This window comes from Lygodium microphyllum, chromosome 5 (assembly GCF_053477565.2).
Source record: "Lygodium microphyllum isolate KBCC chromosome 5, Lygodium_microphyllum_v1.1.10, whole genome shotgun sequence".
In the NCBI taxonomy this organism is placed as follows: Eukaryota; Viridiplantae; Streptophyta; class Polypodiopsida; order Schizaeales; family Lygodiaceae; genus Lygodium; species Lygodium microphyllum.
The window spans coordinates 24,437,872-24,462,194 of NC_141139.1; the positions used below are offsets into that span (position 1 = coordinate 24,437,872).

The 24,323-nt window shown below is 45.5% G+C and overlaps 1 protein-coding gene across 1 annotated transcript in view; it reads left to right on the forward strand.

The window, feature by feature from the left end:
• Positions 1–22,519, forward strand: part of LOC148035613 (uncharacterized) — a 208,995-nt gene extending 186,476 nt beyond the window's left edge. The window contains exons 12-15 of the mRNA XM_087677580.1: positions 6,313–6,470; positions 6,576–6,645; positions 6,765–6,997; positions 21,907–22,519. Coding sequence (XP_087533706.1) covers positions 6,313–6,470; positions 6,576–6,645; positions 6,765–6,997; positions 21,907–22,126 — 681 coding nt within the window. The 3' untranslated portion in view covers positions 22,127–22,519. The remainder of the gene's footprint in view (positions 1–6,312; positions 6,471–6,575; positions 6,646–6,764; positions 6,998–21,906) is intronic.
• Positions 22,520–24,323: the final 1,804 nt, after the last annotated feature.

The window sequence follows — 24,323 nt, forward strand, 5'->3', positions numbered from 1 at the left end:
AAGAGTAAGGAACAAATTCTATCTTCCGAACCAAACCGGTCACGCAGGAAATGGAGCTTCTTTACAGAAACGACTAGTATTCAGCCCCCTTCTTAATGATCATACACGCCATCAATGCACCTTTCCTGAACTTGTTCTCTGCTCAGCTTGTACTTGTTATGCAAGTGCAGTCGGGGCTGGCGAGAGAAATTCCAGACAGACAAAGATAGCGTGCAATCGACTGGTCACAAAGGAACCAGAAAATAACGTCAGTTTCACGCAACTGGAGGGCCAGCATGCGGAAAGGGGAACAAGGCGTCAGGTCCGTTGATGCGCTTTAAGACGGGCTCGAGCCAGAATTCGGCGCGCGATCTAGCCTACGACATTAGATATAGAAGATAGCTCCCGATACCAATGACAGATGACTCTGAGGAAGACCATAAAAACCAGAGGAAAAGCAGTCGGGATGAATGAGCACGAGCGATCCTTTCACCTCCTAGCCTTGCCTAGTTTATTGCTGGCCAGACCCATCGTGATCCGATTGCCAGCCGTCAAACCTTGGTGAGTTCTGCTATTCTTGGACTCTCTTTGGTTCTAGGCTCCCCTAAACCCCGTTCGGGCGCCTAAGAGCCCGGACGGTCATCCTCGTGTATGTTCCTCTTGATTTACCTTAATGTCACATTAAATGTCACATTAATGTCTGTGACCTTAATGTCACATTAAATGTCACTTTAATGTCACATTAATGTCACACTGCTGTTGCAAAAAAGCCACCTATGCTCCTAGAATACACTGCCAGGATTGGCAGACATGTATTAATGCAGGAGAATATGGATTGGGCGTCGTCAGGTAGTAGACACTGGGCAGAGCACAGCATCATGGAGCCCTTCCGACGGACCTTCTGGCGCTGCCTATGGGATAGTTGGAGGCTAAGGAGGGTGTCGTATTTTTTATGGCTGGTGGCACATGGAGGTTTGGTGGTGGGTAGCTGGCTTGCCCAGATGCAGAAGGAAGGAGGTTGTAAGCGTTGCACACAACAGCCTCTAGAAACCCCAAAGCATTGCCTTTGGTCTTGTGAGGAGGCGCAACTTGTATGGAGAGGAGCATGTCGTATCCTTTGACGTATAGCCCCCAGCCTTGGATGTATTTCATGGGAAGCTTTCTGTTGGCAGGCAGTTAGCCAGGGACGCCACCTTTTGTATGAGGCCGGGATGCAGGACACGATTTTCATGATCGAGGCAGGGTCATGTGCAGTGGTTGGTCTGGAGGCTTTACCCATCCGCCAAGTACTAGAGCCCACAGCAGACCGCTCAGAGATATGGGAGATCATAGGGAGTCTTACTGGATGGTATATTTGGAAGGCGCGATGCTAGGTGGCCTTCGGCGGAGAGAGACTTTCAACACTTGCGACCTTGGTAGAGCTATGGACCTCTATCATTCACTCCCTCCGCGGCTGATGGGAGCAGGTGAAGGGTGAGTCCAAGGCGCGTCAGGAACTCCGTGGTCACTTCATGCGTACTTGGGGCGGCCAAGGCCTATTCTTCATGCTGCAGGCAGGCAGTCCCGTTTGGCGATATACCCCTCCCCCATGGCTCCTTGCCCCCATCCCCCCTAGACCGCCTTGAGAGGCTTATATACGTGATGTAGTGGTGACTTTGCATCAGCTCCAGTTTATTTTGTTGAGCTTGAGCACTTTGTTGTAATCAACTTTTTGAGTAATATAATTAGCCACATTTTCTTGGAAAAAAAAAAAGAAAAAAAAAGAAATTTTAGCCACATGCATTAGACTCTCCTATCTGTCACTCGTCCAAGAAGCACTTTTTACTTAGCTTGATCTAGTCCAAGCACTAATGAAGAAAATTAGCTTGTTGCCGGGAGTATATAGAAATTAGGGTTTTAAACTGTAATTTTTTGAATTCAACAAATCAACCCTTTTGTATATGGTTTAGGCACTTGGTGGCAATAGTTTGTCTTGATAAATTTCTATAAAGGACGGGCCGATTCCCCTCTCAACGAGATGTCGACTCTCTTCTTTTTCTCTCTCTTGCTCTATCTTTTAATTTTCATGGTTATAATTAATCAAGTGGACAAGGGCAAGAGTAGAGAGACCTAGAGCTCAGACAAGTGGAGGGATGGTGGAGAGTGGTCAGGGATCTAGGACCACAAGCCCATAGGGTGCCACCTCAACCTCCTACGACTGCCATAGCCACTCCCTTGGTTATCCAGGAATTAGAGATTCTAGAGCAGTTCCCTATGGCAATGTTGCAGTCTATAACGGCTCCAAAGATTATGGCAGTACAACAGATAGATGAGACATATCCCACAAAGAGGGTATAGATGCACGACCTCACTAAGCGAAGATCCCAAAGTTGATCCCATCACAGGTACTTGACACCAAGCAAGGTGGAGAGAGTGAGGAGACACAAGAGAGTGAGCATGAGGTAGAGGGCTTGGACTCAATACTCTGAGGACTTCCCTCCACTACACTTGGACAACAGAGCTAGAGAGAACACATAAGAGGGTGTATGCTAGGAGACAATAGAGACAGCTGTGAACTGTAGAGCTACGCTGGTCTAAGAGGTTGAGACGCACTTCATGAGGATATTCTCATGGAATATATGAGGCTTCGGAGGATGATACTTCAAGCAAGGCACGGAGAGCAACCAACCACAACGTCCCAAGCAGAACCATCAAGGGAAGAAGGGCCTGATTTTAAGCAACTAATGACACCAAGGCACAGCTTAGTGAATAGAAGCTCGCCCCCACCTCCATCAACAGAAGCAAAAGGCCAAGAAGAGGAAGATCTAGGCACCACAGAAAGAATGATCAAGGCCAAAATGAAATGGAGAGAGTTGGCTAAATTCACAAGGAGGAAGTTTAATGCCAGACCACAAGAAGTTCCTGATGTCCAAATGTTGCAAATTGAGGAACAATTGTGTATCAATTGGGCACTGGAATTGAACCATTAGGAGCAGTGGGAGAATGGGTGTAGGCCATTTGAATTTGAAATCTTCTACCCTTCTACCTTGAATTGAATGCTGCCTCCACAAGTGGTTGAAGGAGCCATCCAAGTCTCGAAGAGGCTAGGAAGAGCCTCATGAGGAAGGATTTGCACAGAGTAATAGTAGTAGTTGATTTTATCATGTTAGGGGAGTGTCATCTCATGACAGAGAGGATATTGTGATGTTGGGGGAAGCTAGTGCCAAGCCAAAGCCATACTTATTGGGCAATGCCTCGAGGAGGTATAGAGATATAGGCTAGAGTATGTATATGCATTGGGGAGCAATGGACTCAATCGATACAAGACTAGGGTATTGTGATTCCACAAAGAGCGATATGGTCTCAATGATTGAGAGTGGAGCAATCACTTATTGGTCTATTGGTCATTTAGGCCCTCAATGGACAGCAAGATAGGAGAGAGTTTTGTTCAGTCTTTACCATAGATGATCATTGGATAGTAGGGGGTGACTATTTTAGAGCAAAAGCCAAGAGCCATGGTTCAAAACAGAGTTTCATACATCAATAAACTCACTCTAGTTCTCCAGGAGATACAAAGTAGTGGGAGCCAAGCCTTTCTCTAGGATTGACCAGTTTTATGTGGATTATTGTGCTTGCGATAGGGGTGGCCTTATGGGCATCATACCTGGCAAGATCCTCTCCACCAGTCATTGATTTAGCTACTTCTCTTTGAGAGAGTTGGAGGACCCCACTCTAGTGTTAGGATCCAAGAGCACTTGTTTTATGAGGACAACCTTAGAGTCACTTACACAGACATGGAGATCTAGACGCTTCTCAGTTGGGCAAGCGCCTAGCGACTTGGATGAGAGCTTATAGGAGATTAGTTTCTTTTTGAAGTAGGAGGTTACAAGGAGGAGAGAGGGCCTTTTAGAGAAGAGAGATCTGCAAGAGCATCATTGGTTATATTACAGAGTGTAGAGAAGAGACGGCCAAGGTGCTGATGGATAAAGGTAGCTATAGTGGCGACCACATGAGGATTTCATGTGGGTTCCTTGGCATGGGACCGCAATGAGATACCTTGGATGCCATGTGGGGATTGACATTACCTTAAAACAACAACTTGCACGTCTCTTCTTGAGCATAAGACCAAAGCTTCATTATTGGAGCTTAGTGAGACTCTCACTAGCAAGGAGAGTAGTGGTCGCCAATGAGGTCCTTTTGTGACTATGCGGTGCATCATTACCATTGGGCATTCTCTAGATTTTGCATCGGCCACATGAAGCGCCTTATCTGGAACTTCATTTGGTCCGAAGGAGAGGAGAGTCTGGCTAGGGTGAACGTTGCTTTGGGATGTCACCATATAGCCTAGATCTAGGGGAGGATTGGGGATCATAGACCCAAATAGCAAGAGTAAAGCCTTAATGGGTAAGCTCATTGTTAGGGGTTTGCTTCCAAGTGAGGAGCCCTAGAATGAACTTTGGATATGGAGGCTACAAGCTATGATACCTTCACATGGAGGACCATGGCAGTCTAGTATCCACTAGATTTTTGAGGAGATTAGGGACAGGAACTTAGGGAGGAGCTTTGAGGTTAGATTTGTAACTGCTATTATCATAGCTTGACGATTTTGTACTACCAAGGCTTCACCAACTATCCCCCACTACAGTTGAAGAAAAGAGAAGGCAACCTCTCTCTTCAATCACCTTTTGAGATTAGACTCTAGCCACACTCTTAGACAGAGGACATACTTATCATGGGAGAGATTCTCTTTATAGGTTATTGTATCAATGGGAGATAAGTTTACATTCTAGGAGCTATCGCAGGAGGCTTAGGGACAGAGACTACAGGGGCTTAGGGGAGCCAGAGTTATGTTTGAGGTTGTGACTGATGGAGTTCCACCAAATTGGTAGACAAATACAAGCACCTCTCATACTTGGATCGGTCTCTTCTCTAAGAGGGGACAATCTTCTCTAAGAGCTGACTCTAACAAGAGGACCTTAATTGGATAGCTTTCATTGGATGCTCTAGACAGAGAATTAAAGTTGTGGCTTGCTTCGACAGGAAGTGGCACATTGACCCAAACCCAACCACTTGTCTCGTTGATGGATGGAGATATTGGGCTTATCAAAGAAGACCTCTACACATTATCGTGGGATCCAGGAAAGTCGGTGTGGAAGGATCGGTTCCTGGATAAAACCTTGCGATGTGCCCTTCTTTGGCTACACTACTAGGTTGGGGAGCAGAATATAGATGAGCAAGATCAGAGCACAATCAATAGCCTCCCCCCATTGGCACAAAGTGGGAATCACAAAGGAGTTCCTAGGCGACGTTTGGAGAAGTACATGACAGCTTCAGGCCTAGGAAGATATCTCTCTTCCTATGGCTTGTAGCTCACAAGAGCCTAGCAATTGGCACGTGTCTTGGATATGGCAAGGACCCACTAGCATGTGCAAGATGCAGCAAGCCAGTGGAGACATAGAGACATTGCCTATGTGATCGCCCTAGTGTCCATGAGGTTTGGAGGAGAGCGCTCAAGATCGTATTTCATGGCACAACAAAGACCATGGTGGCTACCTGGGGGCCTATAGCATCGGTCACAGATAGAGGCCCTGCATGTGGCTATGAGGATCATAGTTGTATGAAAGTATGATTGGAGTATGATTCAAGTCTTGGGGCTGATCACATGTTGCCCCAATTTCAATTCTAAAAATCAATAAAAATGTATCTAGGGTAACTAAGATAATAAGCTGAATAAAAAATTAGCATTTCATTATTTCAATAACTTTAGATTCTATTAAATAGTCAGTACGAGTAAGGCTTTCAATGATCAATACATAATGTTGATTTGCCAAAGAAAATTCAGACTTTGACTTCTAGCCATTTAAGTCAAGACACAATTAAAGCACCAATGGTAGGCAGCTGCCATACAATGCTGTCTATAGGCATACAACACCTTTTTTAAATTAAATAATCAAGTTCTGGTGTTTTTTTTAGTCATTTCTGGCCCCCAAAAAAGAGTCGGTTACTTCGTGAGGTTGAACCGCTTTCCCAGAGTCACTGTCAAAACTGTCTCAGAAGGTTGCCTGGAAGAGACATAATGCATTCAGTGTGACCTTGAGTAAGGGATGACATAATGCGCTCAGTGTGACATAATGCATTGAAATTTCTTCTGGTTGCCATACATTAGGCATAGATTACCCCAAATGTCACAATGTATTCCTAGTGTTCTACTTGAGATTGGAAAAGTAAAGCATTAAGATGCAGCCCATTGTTTATTCCTACTTTAAAGCTTAAGGATGCTTTCATAAATATATGTTTCTCGATATGACAATTAAGTATTCTTGCTAACAAATGACCTGTACAATTGGGCTGCAGAATGCTATTGGTAAAACAGGAAATCTCGATGAAATGATTGCACTGTTTGAGTCATTTAGAAAATCAATCAAACACAGAAGCCAGATTTATCAGGAAGAACAGATTTGCACTGCCTGTTGCAATATTATTCACTCGCTGGTGCATCATAATAAACTAGAGTATGTCAAGCTTTTAATCCTGTTTGTTTACTTCTTTTTAGTATTGAGTTTCTTGAAGCATGAAATAGACAAGTGATTTGGGTACTTGATGCAACCATCTACTAGAGAAGCAGTGGAGTTCTTACAACAAGCTCAAAGGGAAAGTTTTGGTGATGTACAAACTCTCTGCTTTAAGGTGAATATGCTCGTACTAAACTTGCAGTTACAAAACAGGTTACTTGCGAAGTAAATTTGGTTGTACTTAGTCATCCATCATGGTGATAATGATTATATATTTTTCCCGAACTGCTGAAGGTTCTTGCAGATGATTTTGATGTCTTGAGTGTGCGAGCAGTGCCATTGACTGTAACGGATAAATTGAATCTAGTGACAACCATGCATGAGAAGCTTGGAATTCAGCCCACAAGAATGGCGTTTGAGGTGCTTCTGGAATATTGCGCCAAGAAGAGGGACACACAGCATGTTCAACATATTTTGCAAAGTATGAAGAGTGTCAATCTTCAGCTTAATATGTTCACATACCTTATGTAAGAAAATCCTTCTTTCTGCCTTTCTTTGATGCAAATGATTAATTTAGAATACTCTAGTGATTAGTAAGTACAAGAGCACCAACAGAAAGGAGTATTGTCAAATAGCAGTTAATTATGAAAGAGCCGTGTTGTGAAGAGGGCCTTTTAATGTTCAACACAGAGGAAGTGAAGAGAAGAGGGCAGGGAGCAGCACACAACCAGTTTTGTATTGGAGGTGTTGCTGCTAGTTGATGGCTTATTGCAGAATGGATCACCCCTTAGAGTGAGGTTTTTTGTCTCGAAGTCTACTTGTTGAGCTCCTCATCCCCTACTGTGAATTTCTTGCAGACAGATGTCAGACATGGGTGATCAGCAGCAGCACAACAGCTTGGTGTGTCTACAATTTTGAGACAGAAACATACAATATATCAGTAGAGATTCCCTCAATTGACAAGTTTATGAGAGAAACCCCTCCAAGGGACACTATTTCGCTGTTGTCTGGACTCTTTGAGGGACTAGATGTTAGCAGGATGGTCATATTGCTCATTTCATCAAACTCCTTGAGGGGCTATTGAGGGAGTTATAGTGTAATTCCAAGCGGATCTGGGACAAGGAAGCAGCATTCTTGCACCTGTGGAAGCCAATCAGTTGTTTCTTCATAGATTCTTGCAGCTACTTGTGCATGACAACTTTAATCCAAAGGACAAAGCAGATGATTGCAAAGGACAGTAATAAGTAAAGTTCAAGAGCTTTAGTAACATGTAGAACAAAATGGAAGCATTGACTTTTGTCCAATAGTTTGTCATGCATGTAGGTGGGAACTATATTGAGTGGTTCAAGACATGTAAGGCATCTACTTTCCTCACAGGGAATGCTCAAGTGTGGTGGACTTCAAGTAAAAGTATCAAAAGATTGGGTATTCTTTAAGGAGTTTTGCAACATGTAGCAATCAAGGACTGGGGAGTCCAACAAAAACTTTTGGGAGGCCTTGCTACCTGTAAGTTCTTACAAGGAGGTTAGCATGGAAGAAGATATAGAGAAATATTGTTGTGGGCTGCCTAAGAAAACTCGTGACTTTGTAGGAAGATGAAACTGCATAACATCTTTTAGTTGATAGACAATGCTCCTGTGGCTGATGAGTTGGTGCTGGAAGGGTTGTTGGTCATAAGACACAAGTTGGAGTTTGAAAAGAAATCTTCCAAATCTACTAATGATGGTAGGAGTTCCAAATTTGTGGAAAACAAGCAGCATGGTGGGAACAAAAGTAATTCTGAAATGCAGCAGCAAAGGCATGCTTTAAGGGCTGCCAATAAGTGGTTTAAATGCGAAGAGGAGGATTACATAGCATGCGAGTGTCTGAACAAGGAAAACGCAGCTTATGGTAAAGATGAGCAACAGGACCAAGAAAGCAAGAAAATGAACACATTCTATTGGTGTGGTGCCATATATGGTCAGCGAGAAGCCCAACTCAAATGCTACCTGTTTGTGCACAGCTTGGGGCAAAGTGGAAGATGAGACAGCTTTGATCTTCTTTGAATGAGGTGCACGAGCGAACTTTATACCTCCACAATTGGTAGGAAGATTGACCATCTGTCCAGAGGAGATGGGTTCGTAGATGAGGCAGGCTTGGCTTGTCCTTGTCATGCTAAACTTGCTGCACCTCTCATTGGAAAGCTGAGGATCCATGTTTTGAGTTACATGAATCCAGAGGAGTTCAATTCAAGATGTGATCTTTTGTTGGGTGTGCCTTTGTGCCAGAGGGTTCATGGATTGGTGGACACCTATTATAAGAAGATTACTTAAGAACATTGCTAAAAATTTAAGGCAGAATCAGTCCCTCTTGTATCAGCTTTGGCTATTTCGAGTGTAACAAAAAACCATATTTTTGCATGCTTAGTTTCTGGTAAGGACAATATTGACAAAAAATTTGTAGTAAAGTTTTCTAAGGGACAGCCTTATTTTTAAGCTCCCCACCATCGCGACACAACGCTGCCCTGTCCCGACAATCAACTGCGCCACACAGCCCCCCCGCCTGCCCCCACGGTGCACGTTCTCTTGCTTCTTCCGCCTTGAGATAACACCACCTCTTTGAAAACGAGAACAAATTTCCCCTCCCCCCTTCACCTCACCATCGACTCCCCCCCCCCCCCCCCCCCCCACCCCCCACCCCCAACCTCTAGTTGCTCCCTCCCCCCTGCACAGCAACTCCTCCCCCCGGGTGGCACAGCAGCGTGATAGGTAGGTTCCCAGTAGGGACTCGCATCGGAATCCTCTAGTCAGACACCGGCGCATTCTGCTAGTGCCCCCCAGTCAAACACCTTGTGCATCATCCTCTTTGAGGAACAGCTCTTAGCCGTCCGTGCCACAGAGCTGGAGTTGAAAAAAACAGCGATCTTCGGTAAGGTCGTTGGACACTCCCCATCGAGGGCCCAGCTACGGGATTGGCTCCACTCCATGCTGCGCATTGACACATCGCAAATTATGGAGTTAGTCCTCATGGACCAAGGGATCTTCATGTTTCGACTCACCTCTGCGGATGTAGCTCGTGAGTTAGTGGAGAGCTCGCTCCATGCCTCCACAAAGGGGTTCATCTACATGGTTCCCCGGTATAGCGGCTGGACTGTGGAGTCATTTGCGCTCCACAACCGATTTCTCAAACACCCAATTACTTTACTTTCTCCCGGACTGGCGGTAGAGTACCCCCCAGTTAGTGGAGGACTTTGGACGACTCTTCGGCATAGTTCTCCCTATCTCCTTCGCGGATGTAGTGACAGCTGCAGGAGTCCTGAAGGTACAAGTGGCCGTGAAAGACACAAAGTGTATCCCAAAGTTCCTAGAGATTGAGGCAGGAGGTCACTCCTTTAGGCAGTAGGTCATTTTGTGACTGGGCAACCAAGGCAATGCCTGCGCTGTTACGACTTTGGACATTAGGCAGTAGATTATACGCATTTTGAAGCCAAGGTGGCTCCGCCGACAGGCCTACAGGTGGATGCTGACAGCTTCGCACGGATCAAGAGACGATAGAGAGGGCGATGAAAGGGGAAACCGTAGCTAGCTTCTCAGACGTTGCCTCGATAGCAGGGAGTAGGAGGGTAAGCGACGCCCCCTAGGAGCGCACTCCTGAGCCACAACCCCCCCCACCCGCGACGTACTTCCCACCATCCCTCGATCCTCTTCCCCCCCCCCCCTTGCCGAGCACCCCTCTTGATCCGCACCCATTTCGGGAGATCCCCCCCAGACCCATCCCGCCTCCTCCCACAAGTGGTGATGAGCCACACACACCCACATCCTCCTCGCACCAGTAGAATTCCCCCGCGCACATAGCCACCAACTCATCTGCCCCTGCCTCCCATCACACTTTCCCGAGACATGCACAGTTATTGCTACAGGAGTTCTTCCGCAGTGGCCCATGGTCCTATCTAAGAGTTGTGGAGCGCGGAGAGTTTCCACTACCTCTAGAGGTGGGGATTGTCGTGGTTCATAAGTCAAGGAGGAGCAAGGTCTATCTACTAGCACCATCGGATGGACCAAACTACGCCTTTTTCTTTCAGTTCTCCCACTCAGGGGATTGGACGATGACACTGATTGAGGAGGAGTTGAAGAGTAAGGTGGCTGATCACATCTCCCAGTGGATGGGAGGACTAGCACTGTCTACGTAGCAGTCGCCCGGTTGCATGATGAACATTAACTGGTGGGCTGGAGCTGAGGTACCACACTTGAGCATGATCTTTCGAGCCCCTCCACAGTGGAGAGCTCCGAGGGATGTGATTGAGTGGCCCCTAGCACAGATGGCCCATTTCTACCAATGTACAGAGTCACGACTCTCAACATGGCTGATAGACGCATTGATAGTACCACCTCGAGCATTCATGGTTCGGCCGAGGGCCACCATGGGGGACTGGAGCTCGCCGTCCAGACTTGCGGTAAAGGGTACTTGCATGCCCCATAGTTTTTCCTCCTTATCAATAGCCTCCACACCGAATAGATGCTTGTTCGGTCAGGCGCAGGTTCCCCCATGAGCATACACCTTGCATCCTGGAATGTCAATAGTCTTCACTACAGTGGGGCACGTGGTTCCAGGAAGTTGATTGTTCGGCAGGAGCTGCAGCTTACCCTTGCCGAACAGATCGACATCTTACTTCTACAAGAGCACAAGCTCACTCCCACCCAAGCCCAACGGGTTGAGAAGGTACTCTCGGGCAGCTCGCACACCTACTAGAAGCACGTCATAGGTGCCCACAACAAGAGTGGAGGCGTATGCACCTCTATTGGCGTGAGTCTCACCGCGTGTGTACGAGACCACAGGACAATAGTGGCAGGGAGGGTTCTATGCCCACAGCAAGAGTGGAGGCGTATGCACCTCTATTGGTGTGAGTCTCACCGCGTGTGTACGAGACGACAGGATGATAGTGGCAGGGAGGCGTATGCACCTCTATTGGCGTGAGTCTCACCGCGTGTGTACAAGACGACAGGACGATAGTGGTAGGGAGGGTTCTATGGATTAGATTGGATATTGGGGACTCATGGCTTGGAGTCCTCAATGTCTATGCCCCTATTGAGGTTAGGGTACGCAGCAGGTTTTGGGTGGAGATCGCGGATGGACTCCCAGAGGTGGACTCCTGGATTGTTGGCGGAGACTTTAACAACCTGGAAGCTTTGGAGGACCAGCACGGCAAAGGCAAAAACTAGCACAGCATGGCTGGGGAGGAGGAAGAGGTATAGGATGTCTTTCTACTGGTAGTAGGAGCACGCGATGCTTGAAGAGACCCTGCCTTCCACAGGAGGGAGAGGTCGCTAGACTTCTCTTGGGGATATAGGCAGCTAGGTGGAGTCCTGCTAGAGCGGTTGGACAGGTTTTATGTGGGAGAGTGGGGTGGCTCTTGTGAAGGCTAGATTAGGCAGTTGGCTAGCACCACGTTGTACCATTGCCCGGTTCTCCTAATACTAGATCCCCGAGCATCTGCCCTAGATACACGAGCCTGTCGGATCCGTGACTCGATCTATAGGAGGGAGGAGATGATGAGAGAGATTGAGCAGGTTTGGACCAAGAAGTGGGGTAGGAGGGACCGGGTTGGAGAGGAGCTTGCAGAGGACCTTGCCGAATTGAGCAGAATCTGCCAAGAGGCAGCCATATAGGCTAGGCAATAGAGCTGGGAGGAGAGAGCACTCTGATGGGACCTTGCAGCCACATAGAGATTATTACAGGAGGCACCAGGGGATCCCATCCTCAACACACAGAAGGTACGCGCGCGAGCAACCGTTGTTGGCCTAGAGCACAAGCTCTCGGAGTTCTCTTTCCGTACCTCAGCAGCTTTCTGGGCGCGGAAGGGAGATACGATGTGTAGGGAGTTTTTCCAAGTGCACCGGCCTTGCTCCTCAGGAGAGCAGATACGCAGCCTTCGAGATCAATATGGAAGGACTCGCTCTACCCCAGACAAGGCGATGGAGATCGCCACGGACTACTACAGTCGCTTGTTCCAGCAAGAGACAGCCTCAGCTAGAGAGCAGTTATGTAGACAATAAGTCTAGGATCACATCTTCCTAGTCTCAGAGGAGATGGGATGCTTTCTCCTAGCCCCCTTCACAGAGAAGGAGCTAGAGGAGGCTTTCCATACACAGGATAGGTAGAAATACTCGGGAGAGGATGGCCTCTCTAAGGCCTTCTTCGCTACCTACTGGGAAGTGGTGAAGGACCCCCTATTAATGGCCTTCTAGGAGATCTTCACTTCAGGATAGATGCCAGGGAGTCTTTCGGCAAGCCTTTCCCCCCAAAGGGGGGAGACCGATCACATTATTGTCAGTGGCCTATAAGGCACTGGCAAAGATGATTGGTAGATGACTATGCCCCATGCTGCCAGACATCATCCATGACACACAGACAGGCTTTGTCCAGGATAGGAGCATCTTGGACAATCTATTCACCTACTTTGAGGCAACAGAGTGGGCTCAGCACAGTGGGCAGAGACTGGCCGTACTACTCTTGGATTTTGAGAAAGCTTATGATAGGGTCGACTGGGACTTCCTAGAGGACACCATGGTGAGGTTGGGTTCCCCCAAGGCTTGGATTCGCGGGGTCTCCACACTTAACTGATCAGCCACCAGCAGGGTTCTCATAAGTGGGAGGTGTGGGGAGGAGTTTCAGCTGGAGAGATCGGTACGGCAGGGCTGCCACCTGGCCCCATACCTATTCCTACTCTTTGTAGAGGCAATGTCTCATTTACTTAGGTCACTTGTGAGCGGATTATGCGGCCTCCAATTTCCAGTGAGAGAGGAGACTGAGTTGTTAGACTGAGAGTATGCAGATGACACAACACTCTACATAGAGGATGAGGCTAGCTCTTGAGGCCTCTGACTTCCACTGAGAGGAGAGAGTGAGGCTGACTCTTGAGGTGTTCTGTCTGGCAGCAGGAGCGAAGATCAACTGGTAAAAGTCGGTGGGTTTCTCACAGACCGGGACTCTAGCACAGAGTGGGGTGTCCACCTGGGATTTAGATGGGTGAGCAGAGGGCAACCCGTCCGGTACCTAGGGTTCCAAGTGGGACTTGACATCACCCCTGTCGAGCAGTTTCTTCCTGTCATTGATTCTCTTTGTAGGAAGCTGACCTACTGGAGCACTGCTCAGCTCTCACTAGCCGGCCGAGCCCTGGTGGTCAACCAGGTTCTTCTAGCGACGGACTGGTATATTGCCTCGTGTTGGTACTTCTCCTCATGTTGCATAGTGCAGCTTCATCACCTAGTGCAGAACTTCCTTTGGTCAGGATTAGATGACTCTAGGGATTCCAGGGCCAAGGTGGCGTGGGCGATCATTATACGGCATCGGTCAGAGAGAGGGCTTGGGATCATGTAATGAAGCATTCTACTAAGAAAAGAAATCTAACTGAAAACTGGAACATGCATAAAATAACAAGAGAACTATTGCACCAAGACATCTTCCATGTATTAATGATGAGAGTTCCAAAAATACATGACAACCATGGTTGATGCTTCATCTAGCAAGAAGGAAGCTAACATCAAGAAAGTAAACAACAAAACTTAGTGAATGAGCCAAAAGATGTCTTCTCCTATTCTCTTGCCTTCTTTATCCTAACCCCCTCATTTCCAAAGTTAAGGGCACATTTACATAGGCAAGGGCTGAATTTACAAGGTTGGAAATTACTATGTATGGAATTAGCATGATTCCAAAGTACAAAAATATCAAAGTATTTTTCCTTCATGACAAACCATCCCATCCTAAGATGGTTTTGTCCTCAAAACCAAGGATAAATGGACCAAATCCATGCCAAGGATGATAGTAATCATGCCTATGTAGCTCCGATATGATAGGAGATCGCTTTCCATGAAAGAGAGACCTTTATGTATACCAAATTGTGAGTAAACTGGCTGCTGTCCAAACAGGGCTGATTTACAAAAACTGTCATAACTTTTGATAGAGTGGTCCAAATGACACATATAAGGTATAGAAATAAAGTATACAATCCCTAGTATCACCCCATAACATCAAAATCAATTTTTGATAAAGTCAGGACAGTTTTATTGTTGACAATAATATCTGACAGCAAGCTGTCCCTGCACAGTCCATGCACAGTCTGTCATGTATCATCCTGTAATAACCAAGGAAAATCATTCACATAAGTGGATGGTTGCCAAGAAGATTCTTCTATAGGTAGACTCTTCCACTTATTGAGGTACTCAGTAAGAGTACGATTTCTGAGCACTTTTTCTCTCTTTCCAATAATGCTTTCAGGTTCATATATGACAAGTCCTGCTTCATCCATTGGTGGCAACTCTTCCAACACCTGCACATCAGGTCCAACATACTTCTTAAGCTGTGAAACATGAAATACATCATGTATTCTAGTGGAGGAAGGTGGTTGGAGCTTATAAGCAAGCTCTCCAACTTTGTCCACTATCAAATATGGTCCATTAAATCTGTGAGCAAGCTTAGTGTTCCCACCCTTCAATGAAGCATACTGTGTCTTGGGTACTTTAAGAAACACCCAATCTCCAACTTTGAAATCCCAATGTCTTCTCTTATCATTGGCATAAGCTTTCATTACTTCTTGTGCTTTCCTTATGCTGTCCTTGCATTGTCTCATGAGCATCTCCATCCTTTCCAACTCTTCCTTTGTTTGGGGGTTAATATCTTCATGAAACAAAACTGATGGAATTTGAACTTTGTACCCATAAAGTGCTTCAAATGGGGGCATACCTATGCTCATGTGATACGTGTTGTTATAGCAAAATTCAGCAAGGTGGATCCAACGATCCCATAAAGCTTGTGTGTCATGACAATAATGCCTAAGGTACACTTCCACGAAGTGATTGGCTCTCTCCGTTCGCCCATCAGTTTGGGGGTGATAGGCTATACTAGGAGTGAGAAAAATACCCATACAAGAGAATAGACTTTTCTAAAAGTTGCTCATGAATTTTGTATCTCTATCCAATACTATTCTCATTGGCATACTATGCATCTTGAACACACCTTCCATAAATTTTTCAGTCACTTGCCTTCTGAATATTGTATTTTGGTTGGAATAAAGTGGGTTGATTTAGTCAATCTATCAACAACCACATAGATACTATTCCATCCAGGACTAGTAGTTCTTAAGCTTGTAGGAGAAGAGAGTTGTTGTTGATAAAGGAATCTCCCACAAATAGAACTTGGCTTCAGTAATTAGAGCTTGAATTCAGCTTCTATTAATCCATGAAATCCCCATTTTAGCTTTCCAATGCTAATATCCAGCTTCTTGATCAAAATTCTTCATGAGGAGTGCTTCCATGAATCATTGGACCCAAAATTTGATGAAGAAGGCTTCAATAGAGATGCCACTTGAGCTAAGGGTGCTGATTACTCTTCATTGCATGAAGTAGGCTTCAAAGAGACTTCAAATTTTTGAAAGAGAATACAATAATTCCCTTCCTTCAAATGACATTGGCTGCATCTGACCCTCAAAGAAAGCATAGCAGTGCATAGCTCACCATATTCTATAATGGCAGTGTGAATGTTTCCAATGACATTCTTGCAGAGAAGGCACAAACAATCATGCTGATGGCGAGTAGTGGTTGCCCTTTGCCATCATTTGATGCTGCAGCTACACAAAGTAGGCCGGCTGCACAAGCAATGTCTGGTGGAGGAATCCTAATCATCCCAAATACTGCAAAGCAAGCTGTCTAGATCTCTCTGACTGTTAAACAACGGCCTGAATTTGGAAAATCTACCAATCCTTGTGTAGCCTCAACTCCACTTCCTACTGGTTAACCTATGGTTTCCAGAGCTTTATCCCATGCAAGGAAAGCTTCATTGGCTCGTTTTCTGCAACTATAGTAGCTTGGTTCTACAAGGCTAGGGTTATTTGGAGGTGATTGAACATAAACTTGAGCTTACTATTGAGCACGGTAGCTGCGTAGTTACTCTTCTTGCACATTCGGAACATCTGCATGAGGCAGAGAGATTTGCTGATGCAATAGAGTGTTTTGTGTCCAATGAGGTTTCAAAGACACTGCTTATTGCTTGCAAAGTCTACGGTGAAGTGGATTTGGCGCATAGATATTTTAAGCGGCTTATCGAGGCAAACATGGAGGATTCTCTTGCATATCCGATAATGCCAGACATTTACACAAGGATTGACAGTTTACGTGATACAATTGAGATGACAAAGCTAATAGGAGCAGAAAAAAAACTTGCATATGCATCGATAGTAGTGACCATTGCCATGCTTCAAAGGGCATCATACCTCGGATTTTTCACTGTGATGGGGGAGTGTGTCAAAAGGCACAAAACGCGCACAAACATACTCGTATACAATAGGCCAAAATTTAGAAAAGGTAGTCATAAGACTACTCTATAAGAAGCTTATGAGGTCAAGAAGCAAGCTATGGTGTCCATTTGCATGATAGGAGTCAAGGAGAGAAGATTAAATCAATCTTGGCCATGGATTCATGAGGACAGCTTGAAAGGAGAGAGAGAAAAACCTTATTTCTTGAAAAGTAATTCCAACTTACCCTTCACTAAGTCCTGTAGCCCTCAATTTGTTCCACTTACTCCAATTTTTGGTCCAAAACTTGGTCACGACCTGCCAAATTGGTTGGAGCCCGCCATTTTCCACAGGGTATTGCCAAGAACCTCCATCATTGAGCTCTGTTTGTAGCAGATCTTCAAATGTAACCCCGGTTATGAAGAAGCTAAGTCCTGCCACTCAAATCTAACTGCAGTTTCCCCTCCCTAGTCTATGTAACTGGATCAAGTACAAGAAAATGACTGTTGACAAAAGGATCTAACTAGGGCTTTGATACCAATGTAATGAAGCATTCTACCAAGAAAAGAAATCTAACTAAAAACAGGAACATACATAAAATAACAAGAGAACTATTACACCAAGACATCTTCCATGTATTAATTATAAGAGTTCCAAAAATACATGACAGCCATGGCTGATGGTTCATCTAGCAAGAAGGAAGCTAACATCAAGAAAGTAAACAACAAAACTTAGTGAATGAGCCAAAAGATGTCTTCTCCTAGCCTCTTGCTTTCTTTATCCTAACCCCCTCATTTCCAAAGTTAAGGGCACATTTATACAGGCAAGGGCTGAATTTACAAGGCTGGAAATTACTAGGTATGGAATTAGCATGATTCCAAAGTACAAAAATATCAAAGTATTTTTCCTTCATGACAGGATCATAGATCGAGAGTATCAGAGTATGGCCCTCTTGGGCAAGCTAGTTGTCCGCAATCCCACACCAGGATGGCAAACGTGGAAGGTTTTATTGCAAGAGGGTCTTTAGGATTGTAGACCGAGACTTGGCAGTGAGTGGAGGCCGTCCCTGAGATGGATCTTTAGGTCGGCCCAGATCACACCACCCCCCCCTCCCCCCCCCCCCCGCCCCCCAGATCATTTTCCTACGAAGCTTACTCTGCGTGTGGTAGAGCCTCCGTAAGGCCCTAATTTAGAGCCCCCCAAGCTGCCAAGAGGAGATAGACGGTCTACCGGTGATCTAGAATCCCCATGTCAAAGATCAGGAAGGGGCACAGATTAGCGAGCGCCGCCACGTCCAGTGGGCTGGTTTGGAGACTGGCCCGGCGTATACCATCAAGACATGGCGGGAGGTGTACAGGAGGTGTTGCAGCGAGTATCAGGCTGCCAGAGAGGAGTGGAGTTGAGGAGAAGAGAGATAGACATAGCAATATCTTTGGAGTGGCTTGCCCCGCAATACGAGTGCCAATAGAGCCTGGGGAGGTATGGGCCGCTAGGTTTTTACCAGTGGGTATCCCCCTACAGGTAGCAGGTAGAGTAGGCGGCGCCCCACAGGGGACTTTCTTCACCGTTCACTTGGGGGGGCATCTAGCCCTTGACAGAGGGCAACAAGATGAGGGGATAGCTGCCCTTGCCCTTTCGTGGAGCAGGATTTGGATGGTGGACCTTCAGGGGAAGACATGGCGACTAGACCCCTATGTTTTCTAGAAGGAGCTCATGGAGTGGTGCCTTTGGATCTGGGAGGGCAGACCACTTAATGGAGTGAGATCCAGGAGAGTGGCTATGGCCGACCACTGCAGTCACCAAGAAGCCACCGAGGCTCCTGGAGTACACTGCCAAGATTGGCAGATAAGTACTGATGTAGGAGAATATGAATTGGGCACTGTCACGTAGCAGACATTGGACGCAGCGCAGCATCACGAAGCTGTTCTGATGGACATTTTGGTGCCGCCTATGGGATTGCTGGAGGCTAAGGATGGTATCATATTTCTTATGGCTAGTGGCACATGGAGGTTTGGCGGTGGGAAGTTGGCTTGCCCAAATGCAGGAGGGAGGTTGTAAGCACTGCACAGAGCAGCCTCTGGAAACCCCAAAGCACTGCCTTTGTTCATGTGAGGCACAGCTCGTGTGGAGAGGAGCATGCCACATCCTTCGCCGTATAGCACCCAGCCTTGCTTGCATCTCATGGGGAGCTTTCTGTTGGCAGGCAATCAACCAAGACCGTTACCTTCTGTATGAGGATGGGATGCAGAACATGATATTCATCATTGAGGCAGGGTCGTGCATAGTGGTCAATTTGGAGTTTCTACCCATCCGCCAAGTACTGGAGCCCACAGCAGACCGCTTTGAGGTATGGGAGATCATAGGGAGTCTTACTAGATGGCATATCTGGAAGGCGCGGTGTCAGGTGGCTTTCAGTACAGGCAACCTTAGCGGAGCTCTGGACCTCCATCATCCACGCCCTCCGCGGCCGGTGGGATTAGGTGCAGGGCGAGTCCAGGGCTCGTCAGGAGCTCCGTTGTCATTTCATGTGTACTTGGGGCAGCCAGGACCTGTTTTTCGTGATGCAGGTAGGTAGCTCGAGATGGCGATACATCCCCCCTCAATGGCTTCTTGCGCCCAACCTCCCCAGACCGCCTTGAGAGGCTTGTATACATGATGTATTTGTGACTTTGCATCAGCTCCAGTTAGTTTGTTGAGCATGAGCACTCCGTTGTAATCAGTTTTTTTTAGTAATATAATCAGCCACATGTTATTTGCAAAAAAAAGAAAGAAAAGAAAAAGTAAAGTTTTCTAAGCTGGATAAAGTTGTCTAAGAGTAACAAGAAAGAGCCATTGGTTGTTATTCGTGCTCTTTTGATGTGGAAGCGTTACTTGCTATTCATGCTCTTTTCATATGGAAGCAATAACTGCTACATGCTGATTTTGTTGTTCAAGCTGATAACCAAAGTTTGAGATACGTTCTCACTCGGACAAAGCTATCCAAGAAGCATATGAGAATATTAGATGTGTCATGGCTGAAGCTAGCCAATGGATACGAACCGTGTTTGAGGTTGGACAATTTTACAGACAACAATTTGCCAATATGTTGGAAATCGCTTGATGGGATGAATTGATAGTGGAATTTTCACTCTCTTGTAAGGTGAATAAAAGGCTTTGGCAACCCCATGTGTGGAGGAACTACTGTTGAAGCTCTTGTCGATGTCAAGAGTCTTCCTGAAGCTGCTCCTGAGGGCCCCCGAGGGAGTGAAAAATGTAGGACCAGAAATGCTCTGAAGTGGCATACAGCGAGAAGCTCTCACAGCTAAAGACATATTGGCAACAGGCCTTCTAGGTATGCACCGTGTGAGATTGCCAATAATCTTCCACACCTCAATTTGCGACGCATTACACCTGAGTACCTGGCAACTCGGTAGATGCTGAAGGCCCACAACTGCAGACAACCCAACCTGGATGATGAAGATCCTGTTATGCGTCTCCACCCCGGAGAGTACCTGACATCCTTGATTGACTGGCTACCAACAAAAAGCACCCCAAGTGGCACACCCAAGGCTGGGCTCTACTTGGTGGAGTATCTTATGGGCTCCTCTCCAAATCAAGTATGTAGCCTCACACAGCCTTAGATAGTCTATTTGAGTCTGTAGCACTGTTGTGGGCAACACTGGCAGACCCCCCCATCTTTGTGCATCTACATCAACGAGCTGCCGCCTGCTAGACCCCTATGTGCCACTAGCCATAGGAAGTATGAAACTCTCATGGCCACTAGCTATCCCATAGATGTTGCCAAAAAGCATGTTTAGAAGAGTCCATGATAATATGCTTTGGCAATGCCTACCACATGATGGAGCCTATTCCATATCATCCATAAATATGTGCATGCAAATCCATGCTGTGTAGGTGCAGAAACTTAGTGCCTTTTGTGAAACTAATGAGGCAGGACTGCTCCACTCTCCTGAATCCTAATCCACCTCATCCAGTGCCTTGCCCTTCCAAATCCAAATTCTCCACTCTTTGACCAAGCAATGTATGGGTCAAGCTACCACAGCTTCCCTTAGTCCTATGATTCTGATGTTCCCAAGGGAGGTCAGGGAAAGCCGAGCTCTGTTTCCCTCTTGCAGGATGTAGGTATGTAGAGGAGCACCCTTACTGTTTGTGAAACCTGCATTGGGATGCCCTCTAGTGGACATTGGGCTGCCCAACCATGGTGCAGATGCATAGGCACGCAATGGGTGGGGCGAGCCAGTTTTTTTGGGGATTGTTGTATCAATCTCTAGCCATCTGGCACCTACTCCCCTCCGGCATCCCACTACCTACTGAAGGACCTTCAAGTCTGCATCTTTGTAGACGTCTCTCCAAACCCTAATGGAGTAGGTAGGACTGGCCTCCCAATCGACCCATTGGATGTGCAAGAAAATCTGCATTACAATTGGAGTTCATCCACTAAAGAACGAAATTGGTCTATCAGGCTTGTGATGTACGCACAACTCTCATCGACTCTCTTGGCCCATTAACAGTCACTCTCTAGGAAGAAGTTTTCAACCATGTCTGAATGTTCGTTTTCCATAACTTGGAAAGAATCTCGTAAATCTCAAATGGACTCCTCAACCAACACAGCAAGCAAATTCCTTGCATGGAAAGCATTCATTGAAGCAATCTCTGTGGCAACTACTTCGTTGGCTATGCAAGAGTGCAGGAGAGCATATTTCATTATGACAAAGGGCATTATTACCACATGATGTGGTTGATGATCAAGGTTATGTGCTTTTTCTCTGTGGTTGCTTCTTCTCGGTATGGCTTGGGCATGCATTATCGGCTCACATGATGCAAGGTCAAAGGGCTTGTGATGCCATTGTGACCAATTCCTACTCTGCATCATCATACCGGTTGGTGGATTGGAGCCTACAATATGCTTCACCCACTATCGATTGAGCCTTTGCCAATATTGACTAAATAAATTTCTCCTGCCTGGATGGTGGATTTAGGGAGCACGCCAATACTTAGTGACCCCTCAAATTCTATATATGAGACTAATTGATCGAAGTGCGTCGGGAGTCAGAGCTAGACTTTGTCAGGTTTGTGTTGAAGGAAAGACCAAGTGCTGCTTTTGTGTTATATAGTTTGTTAAGTGAGGTTTGGGCATTCCAGTCACGATGCTTTGTTGCGCTTGAAATACAGACTTGTGCGCACTCTCGTTCTGGCCGGAGAGCGGGATCAAGTCAACCAGCTTGTAAGGGAAATGAAAGCGCGGATGCAATCCAGCGGCTTGCAGGATGAGAACGTGAGGACGATCATTTCAAAAACTTTCTTCGATTTACCGGGTTGTAAAAAGCTTGGCTCCTTGAATTGGCGGTCTACGCTATTTCATTCCTTGTATCCAACAAACAAGAAATCGTGACCCCCTTCAGATTTCAAGAAGAGAGCACGCCCCAGCAGTTTTTAGAGCAGGCATAAGGAGATATGTGCTATATTTGCCTCTTCTCACATGTCTTCGATTTGAGGCGTATCTTGCCCTTCCATGGACTACAGGGGTACCCAATATTATGTTCTTTTCCAAAAAGCACGTACAAGTATTCCAAGTTGGATTCTTTTAACCTCTCACTACATCAAAAGTATTACTAATTTTTCATCATTATTCGATGTTTGTTTGCCTCTAGCAATTTCATCGACCATTCCTTCATATGTACAAGAAATATGTGTAGTTGCTAGAAAAACATGGAGACTTGTAATATCATATACTTATGTTAAAACAACTTTACTTCATGCATTCAAGGTCATAAATTGAAAAAAAAAGGGTACCTGTTTTAAAACGTTCATATGTGAGTTGTAAGTGCGAAATTATTGTCCTAGGCAAGACCATTTAAGAGGCAAGAAAGCATCAGAATGAATCTCAAACTTCACATTTGAAGGTTAAGTATGTGCTTTGAACATTTAATAATAGTAGCTTGAATTTTGGGGCAGAGTTTTAATGTTAACGTGATAAAGAACACATTAGACTTGTATTGAGCATTAAGTTTTCATGAATATTGAAAGAACAACTTCAAAAATCTCATTGCTTGAGTTCAACAATCGTCTTACATTTGTCATTGTGTGTGTGTGCACGGTAAATGTATTGATTATCAAAACAAAAAATTCAGAAGTACAACATAACTACAATAACAAATGATTCATATGATTGATTGATGAGGGAACTGAAGAAATTGCAGTGTATCAAGAAAGAATATCTACTAGTTCAAACATGTCAAGTTGCCAATGAGGAAGACCTCTCAAATGAGCAATATAACTTTGCACTTTAGAAGCAAAAACAAGAAGACATAAGGTCATTTCAATTTGTAACCACAAGAATGAAGTGTATGACAAATTTTCCTTGGGTAGGGTTAATTTGCACATGGGAAGGACCATTTAGCTCGTGTACCCTTGGTTTGTCACTCTTTTATATGCAGTTGTAGGGCTATATATACATCTAGTGTGTCTAATTTAATTCTCACCAACTTACTCCATCATGGCAATTTTATATGTTCACAATTTTAAATTATGAGTTTCAAGGGAGTGAGTCCAGCAATCAACATCACTTTTAATTCCTCACATATCCTAGAGTGCAAGACATCTTTAAGTTATAGCTTTTTACCATTTAGAATACTTTTTACTTTGGAATTCTTGTCCACATTCTTCTTGATGTCCCAATCTCTTTCACCTTTGCCTTTTGTTTTTCGGGCTTTATACACCCATCACTTTTTTAGTTTTGCTCTTGGTGTGGTAGTGGACCATGGATACACATTACTTCCCTCACTATTGAGTGTTGGTCCCATGGCACTCAATGGAATGTCTAGAACTTGACTAGAATGGTAGAAGAGGATAAGAGCTTGGATTGATGATGAAGTATGGGTGGATCTTGAAGATCCTTCATAGGGGACACGAGGTACCTACAAGGAAAAGGTGGTGTGTCTATTGAGGGTACTTAATGGTGAGGGTGAGTGTGCGATCTGTTGACAATTCCAACTTGAGGATCCCTAGGTCTATTGTTTGTTAAACTATAGGTGGAGCTTTTGCTCTCTTTAAAGCTCCTAAGCCTCTTTATACTTCTTGTCGTTGGAACCCTTTTCCTTTATGGTGGCCAATTGTTTTCGGGGATTATATATTTCCTTGGTCACATTTTGTTAAGCCTCAAAGGCTTCCTTCTCTTTTCTAAGGCTACCACTACATCTCTTCTCTCCTTGTCTCTTTGTTGTCTTTGCTCCTTAAACTCTTTAAGTAGGCCCTCAAAGTCTTCAATTGATCTTTGCACGAGGAGCAATAGTGAGGTGGTGGATCCTTTTATGCTTGGATATTTGATAGTTCTTTTTAAGATTTGATATCAGTAGTGATTGTTCTCTTTAATGGTGAGGTGGTGGATCCAACTCATCTCCATTGCTATCTTAAGTTGTGGTTGCTTGAGTTGATGTGAGGATTGTGCTTAAGGTAGGCTCTATTGGTTGTGTAAGGTAGAGTGGTAAGGTTTGGATGGGTTCTTTCCCCTTGCTCTTTGCAGGCTTGGAGGAGTCACTGCTTGTGACATTCCTACCCTTCTCAACACTTTTACTAGATTCAAACCTTTG